General features: G+C 57.1%; 1 protein-coding gene across 2 annotated transcripts in view; it reads left to right on the forward strand.

Moving 5' to 3' along the window:
• Nucleotides 1-4,940, forward strand: part of DNMT1 (DNA methyltransferase 1) — a 42,893-nt gene extending 37,953 nt beyond the window's left edge. For both annotated transcript variants that reach the window (XM_065873278.1, XM_065873279.1), the window contains exons 33-40: nucleotides 49-190; nucleotides 769-935; nucleotides 1,406-1,583; nucleotides 2,272-2,467; nucleotides 2,766-2,929; nucleotides 3,088-3,204; nucleotides 4,030-4,120; nucleotides 4,583-4,940. In XM_065873278.1, the coding sequence (XP_065729350.1) occupies nucleotides 49-190; nucleotides 769-935; nucleotides 1,406-1,583; nucleotides 2,272-2,467; nucleotides 2,766-2,929; nucleotides 3,088-3,204; nucleotides 4,030-4,120; nucleotides 4,583-4,614 (1,087 nt within the window). In that variant the 3' untranslated portion in view covers nucleotides 4,615-4,940. The remainder of the gene's footprint in view (nucleotides 1-48; nucleotides 191-768; nucleotides 936-1,405; nucleotides 1,584-2,271; nucleotides 2,468-2,765; nucleotides 2,930-3,087; nucleotides 3,205-4,029; nucleotides 4,121-4,582) is intronic.
• The last annotated feature ends 2,104 nt before the right edge of the window (nucleotides 4,941-7,044 follow it).

Below are 7,044 nucleotides of genomic sequence, written 5' to 3' on the forward strand. Positions count from 1 at the left end.
TTCTGGCAGAGTAGGTCTCCTCCTCTCTCGTCTCTCCCGCCTCCACAGCTACTGCGACTACTACCGGCCCAGGTACTTCCTCCTGGAGAATGTCAGGAACTTCGTCTCCTTCAAGCGCTCCATGGTCCTGAAGCTCACGCTCCGCTGCCTGGTCCGCATGGGCTACCAGTGCACCTTCGGCGTGTTGCAGGTGGGCCCCCGGGCAGGGGCAGACGTGTGTGGCCGGAGAAAGGGCCGAGCGGTCCCCGGACAGCAGTAAGCTGTCTCAAACTGAAAGTAGAGCTCAGAGGGACAGGCCACAGTGTGGTAACCTGCAGTGCGGGCGAGGGTTGGGGAGACGGCTGCCGGGCCCCCCTCCCATTCAGCTTCCATAGTGTGTCGGCCTCACTGATCAACCTTGTTGGCAGCCGTGTTCTTTCCCTTGTGACCGTGGGCTGCCAGGCAGGTGGCACGGCTCCCGGTGTCTTCTCTGGCTGCTCTTCTCCCCAAGTGCTCCTTCATGTGCTGTTTAAAGAGCTGGCTGGGATCGCCAGCAGGGTTCACTCCCATCTTCTCCAGGGGCTACCGGCCACCTCCTGGGATCTTTCGTCCTCTTCTCCGGTCCCACCTCCTGTTAGGCATGAGCCCGTGGGTTAACTAGGGGCTCTCCTGGTGAGCTCCACACCAGCCAGACGCCCCAGAAAGTCAGGTGCTGCGGACCCCAGCCCTTCGCCCAGCTGCTCGGAGGTGCCCACTGACCATGTGTGTGTCTTGCCCTCTCCCACGCAGGCTGGTCAGTACGGCGTGGCCCAGACGCGGAGGCGGGCCATCATCCTGGCCGCGGCCCCCGGAGAGCAGCTCCCTCTGTTCCCGGAGCCGCTGCACGTGTTCGCGCCCCGGGCCTGCCAGCTGAGTGTCGTAGTCGACGACAAGAAGTTTGTCAGCAACATCACCAGGTAGGAGCACCCCCGGCTAGCCCGCTGTCCTGGTGCTTGTGAGCCTTCCCCGGCGAGGCCTGGTGCGGGTGAGGCCTGGTGCGGGTGGACCTCTGTGAAGAGGCCCGAGCCGAGGAGACAGTGTTAGCGAGGGCAGACAGCGCCGCGTCCAGCCTGCCCTGCGAACGCTCTGCCACCTCTGCTCTCGTTCTGACCCCGAGTGCCCTGTGTCCAGGGCAGTGGCCAGAAGCCTGGCCGCAGTCACGGGCAGAGCCCACACTATAGCCTGTCCCCTTTTCCGATGGGGTCTGAGAAGAATGCTGCCCCTGTGACCTCGGGCGGCCCTCTGACCCCGAGCCGTCCTTTGACCCTGAGCCGGGTTGCCTTCTCTGGAGAAGACGGTGCCAGCAGTCGGGGGATGGCAATTGTGACTCACACACATGATAGCTGTGTGTGTCCCCAGAGGTGCCACAATCTGTGCTCTGTTGCAGGTTGAGCTCGGGTCCGTTCCGAACCATCACCGTGCGGGACACGATGTCCGACCTTCCTGAGATTCGGAACGGAGCTTCAGCGCAGGAGATCTCGTACAACGGGGAGCCTCAGTCCTGGTTCCAGAGGCAGCTCCGGGGCTCGCAGTACCAGCCCATCCTCAGGGACCACATCTGTAAGGTAACGTCACCTCCATAAAGCGGGGCCTCCTCCCAGCGGCCTCCCAGGAACAGCTCTGTGGTTGGAGCCCAGCCAGGGCTTGCGGGGGAAGTGGGGTCTGGTCTCGGCCCCCTTTCAGTTCCTTCTGCTCTTGGCCCCTAACCCAAACTCCGCTACCTCAGCCGGCCCCCAGCCTCACATCTCACTGCCTCCTGCTTCTCCTTGCACCCCACCCCCGCCCCAGTACATGGTCCTGGAAAGTGTCAATCAGAGCTTATACTCTGCCTAGAATCGGGCTAGAATGGTGTGTCTGGCCATCGTCTCCTATGACTGGTCTTGTCTCTCAGCACCGCTGTTCTCTGGGTATCTCCCAAACGCACCAAACCCCAGCTCTCCCCGCCGCCGGCCCCTCCTGTCCTGCAGGGCTCAGCTCCGAAGTCACCTCCTCAGTAGCCCCGCGCTTGCCCGAAGCCATCCCTTCACCCGTTCCCCCGTCGTTCACGTCCCTGCTCTGGTGTCTTCATGGCACGTGTGTAACCCCCAGGTTGTCGATTGGGGTCACTGCTTGTCTCCCACAGTGGGATAAAAGCCCCTTGGGGTCCTGGTCACCGTGGTTTGCCCAGTGCCCAGTACTATGGCGCCCAGCCCACTGCATGTGGTCAGGTGCTCCCTGAGCTCAGCGACAGCTGGGCCTGCCGTGCTCTTCCAGGACATGAGCGCGTTGGTGGCTGCTCGCATGCGGCACATCCCTCTAGCCCCGGGCTCAGACTGGCGTGACCTGCCAAACATCGAGGTGCGGCTCTCTGATGGCACCTTGGCCAGGAAGCTGCGGTACAACTACCACGACAAGAAGAATGGCTGCAGCAGTGCCGGGGCTCTCCGCGGGGTCTGCTCCTGCGTGGAAGGTTTGTGCCCTGGCCTCCAGGTGTGGCTTCCTCAAGTTTGGTGTGAAGCCCCAGCCCCCTTAGGCTCTGCAGCGGGGCGGTGGGCTCAGGGTTTCTCAGCAGGAGATGCCGGGGCTGCCGCGCAGGAACCCAGCAGCCCTGGGTGGGGTGCAGACTCGACAAGCCTGGGTGTCCCTGCTGCGCACGGCTGCTGAGGACAGGGTCCGTGATGAAGCTCTGCCTGGCAAACGGGGACTGTCGGCTGCTGTATCATCGCGTTCCGTCAGCACAGCCCCATCGCAGCCCTCTCTTCCAACAGGCAAAGCCTGTGACCCTGCGGCCAGACAGTTCAACACTCTCATTCCCTGGTGCCTGCCCCACACCGGGAACAGGCACAACCACTGGGCCGGCCTCTACGGACGGCTCGAGTGGGACGGCTTCTTCAGCACGACCGTCACCAACCCCGAGCCCATGGGCAAGCAGGTAGGTCTGAGGGCCACTTGGGCCTGGGCGGGGACGGAGGCACGGGCTTCGCGGCTGGGCCGGCCCTCCTCGCCGCCTCCTGCCTCTGCGCCCCGGCCCGGGGTGGGCTTCCCGTGGCCCCGTCTCCTTCCCACCCACATCGCACCTCTTGCCCCCAGGGCCGCGTGCTCCACCCAGAGCAGCACCGCGTCGTGAGTGTGCGGGAGTGCGCCCGCTCTCAGGGCTTCCCCGACACCTACCGGCTGTTCGGCAACATCCTGGACAAGCACCGGCAGGTCAGTGGAGCGGAGTCGGCCCGGGTCTCCTCCCCGCTGAGGAGGGGCGAGCGGCACCGCGCACGAAGCGGCCCTGGCCGGAGGGAGACCAGGGGGTCGGGGGTCGGTGGGGAGCTTGACTCGCAGTCACTTCCTAGGGGACGCTGAGCCCCCAGAGCTGGGGGCTGACTGGCCTCAGCACTCCCACGAGGGGGTGGTCAGGAAGGAGGGACCCTGTCCCCGGGGCCCAGGGCGCTCCCGGGTCAGGCGGAGTCGCCAAGTGCGTCAGGTGCCGTGGACAGCTGAGGCACATTTCGCCCAAAGGAAAGTTCCAGCGCATTGCAGAGAGCAGATGAAATACCCGGTGGTGAAAATTCACTGTTGCTAAGGGTTGAAACGAACCAGTAATTCCTCCTGTTTCTCAGAGTGTTCCGTTTGGCTGTTAGTGAAATGTATTTCCGAGGAGTGCAGGCCTGTGGCTGAAAAGGCCAGCAGTGCCTGGGGGTTACAGCGAGACCCTCCCATTTCACCCCTCTCACCCCTCTCGGCCATCCTGTGCTCTGGGAGCAGAGCTCTCAGCTAGTAGTGAAACATAGTAGCTTCCATATCCAGATTCTAAGATTTTTCTAAAGCCCTTTAAAGGCCCCCTTCTCTGAGTGGTGCTTGACCTGCTGGTGTTTGGGGCGGGAGGGTGGGCTGGGTGGAGGGTCTGAGTGCCATCCTGAGGGAAGGGCTTTGGAGGCCTGTGTGAGCCTGAGACCGGGGGCCCAGTGCCCGTGTCCGAGTGGAGGCTAGCGCTGACTCCAGCCATGCCGAACCACATGTCGCCCTCCTTCCCTCCTGCAGGTGGGTAACGCTGTGCCACCGCCACTGGCCAAAGCCATCGGCTTGGAGATCAAGCGCTGTATGATGGTCAGAGCGCGAGAGAGCACCTCAGGTATGGTAGGGAGCGGTGGGGACAGCAGGGGTTTGGCTTTAGGCTCTGAGACTGGGGCGAGTCACCCACCCGCCCTGGTGGCCTTGCGTCCCTCAGGGTTGCTCTGAGATGAGTGAGCGTGTGGGTAAGCACGGAGCACTGGGGCCCAGCACGCAGTGGACGAGTGGTCAGATTTCGGGGTGCTTGGCTCTGTCCTGCTAAGTGAGTCTGGGTCGGCTGCGCCCGCCTCAGACACTAGCCCATAACCCAGGTGGTCTGGAAACCTTTAGGGAGCACCTGAGCAGTGTTCAGTCTCTGAATGCTGGTGCAGAGCTGCTGCAGGTTCTTACGAGGTGGTCCTTTCAGTGTCAACGCCTGGGCATTAACGTAGTTCCTGGTCCACGTACCTGACGTGCTTGCCTATTGCTTCGTGTAACATTACATACGTTCCCTGCAGTGACTCTCCCTTTTATATCTCTTCAGTTAAAATCAAGGAGGAGACTGCTAAGGACTAGTTCTGCCCTCCAATCGCCTTTGTTTCTGGCACCGGAGATCCCCAACGTGCACTGATATTGTTGTATTTTTAACATGTCAATCTGTCAGTTCAGATGTGTTGTACACGGTGTTTGTGGCCTTGGCTGACATGAAGCTCTTTTGTGAGATTTGCTTATCGACTAATTTGACTTAGTGATGAAACTGTGCAGTACTTTGTCCGTTCTGGATTTTAAAAGTTTTTTATTATGCATTATATCAGATTTACCACTGTATGAGTGGAAATTAAGACTTTATGTAGTTTTTATATGTTGTAATATTTCTTCAAATAAATCTCTCCTATAAATCACCCTGGGTGATGACTCCTGATTTGCCAGGGACTTCTGGCCGCCTCTCAGCTGAGGCTGGATGAGAGTGGTCTCCTCAGTGTCGCAGGTGACCCCGCAGAGGCCTCGTCTGAAGTTAGACGTCCCATGCCTGTTTGGGGTGGGGGTGGTGGCTCAGTTCTGGCCAATACGATGCAAGTGGAACTTGCTGGTGCGGTTTCCCAGAACACCCTTTAAAGGAAGAATCTTGGACTCCCCGTGGCCTTGTAGCCCCGGGCTGTGATGCCTGGCAAGGCGGCAACTGTCCTGTGACCGTGAGGCCAGAAGCCCCATGCAATGGATGGTGGAGCAAAAAGAGTCACTCGTAGCCCTGGCCTGCCACCCCCAGGCAGAGCCCTTATTTGTTTAAGCATCTGGGATGTGGGCTTTCCATACTTTCACCCTGACTCAGTCCTACTGAATTCTGAGATGAACGACCCTTTTCTTTGATTTGTCTTTGGGAAAAGACCTGCTATAAAATGACGACAAAGCAGAAGCAGACAAAGACATGTGAGTCATCAGCACACACAACCCAAAGGGCCGCTGTTAGGATGTCTAGTAACACCTGCCCCACCACCTCTACGTGTGCTTTTAGGAAAGCACTTGGTGGCACCTCAACTGTAACTGTCCATGTAAGTCACGGGTGCCTTAATCATAAGACTAAAGGACTAGGACTTCCCTGGTGGCGCAGTGGTTAAGAATCCATCTGCCAGTGCAGGGGACACGGGTTTGATCCCTGGTCCGGGAAGATCCCACATAACGCAGAGCAACTAAGCCCGTGCGCCACAACTACTGAGCCTGCGCTCTAGAGCCCGAAAGCCACAACTACTGAGCCCTCGTGCCACAACTACTGAAGCCCGCGCACCTAGAGCCTATGCTCCGCAACAAGAGAAGCCACCGCAATGAGAAGCCTGTGCTCGCCGCAACTAGAGAAAGCCACGTGCAGCAACAAAGACCCAACGCAGCCAAACCAATCAATCTATCAATCTTAAAAAACAAAAGACCAAGGGACTAGAGATAATTCAAATGTAAAATTTAAGTTCCTTCATGGTAATTAAGATGGTCCCTCTTCTCTTGTAAACGACACTGCACTGAACATCCTTGTATGGACTCTTCCATTGTATCCTTTAAGGAAATACGTAGTGAGCTTCCTGGATCACTGAGTATAAATGTTTTCATATTTCCCTTTCAGGTCATGTGGCTGACCTACCACCCTGGAGAGGTTTTAATGCTTCTCCCACCAACAGTGCCACCTGGACTTTACCCTACCCTGACTTTTGCCTCTTCGATCCTTGTCAATGGAATAGTGAGTCTTGTTAGCAATTTTTTTTTTTTTTTTGGCCACGTGCATGGCTTGCAGAATTAGTTCCCCAATCAGGGACTGAACCCTGGCCCTCGGCAGTGAAAGCACTTGAACCCTGGCCCTCGGCAGTGAAAGCACTTGAACCCTGGCCCTCGGGCAGTGAAAGCGCGTGGGGTCCTAACCACTGGAACACCAGGGAATTCCCTTGTTAGCATTTTTTTAGGAGTGATTCAACACTCCCAAGTGTCTGGTGGCCACTGGAATTTGTTCCTTATCTCCGTGGTGACACATGCTGTAACCTTCGTCCTTGCTAGGGGCTGTCCCCTTCTTGTGTTACTTTCATCTTGCGTCATCCTATCTTTGCTATAAAGAGACTTTATTTTTTAGGGATTAGATTTATATTTGTCTGCTCTTCTATTTTTGTAGAGCCTATCCAGAAAGGCCTTCCCTACCCCTAAATCAAACTAGTGTTTTCTTCCATTATTTCTATGACATCTTAACATATGAATCATTTTTATGTGGCGGGAAATTGACATCTCAACTTATTTTTTCAACAGGTAACGAACGCACATGGTAAACACAACAGCTCGACATGGTAAAGTTCCCCTGTCAGATTTTATTTTTTAGCTATATGTTCCGTTTTTGTTTTTTTTTTTAAGCTAAAAACACTTGAAAAAGTATATCGTGAGTACAGGGAAAAGTATGCTAAGTCTTCATTCCCAGGCCCCCTGACCAAGACACCAAATCCTTGTCTTTCCAAAGTCCTTCTGTGCCCGAGTGCAGGT

The sequence above is a fragment of the Phocoena phocoena genome, chromosome 3 (genome assembly GCF_963924675.1).
Source record: "Phocoena phocoena chromosome 3, mPhoPho1.1, whole genome shotgun sequence".
In the NCBI taxonomy this organism is placed as follows: domain Eukaryota; kingdom Metazoa; phylum Chordata; class Mammalia; order Artiodactyla; family Phocoenidae; genus Phocoena; species Phocoena phocoena.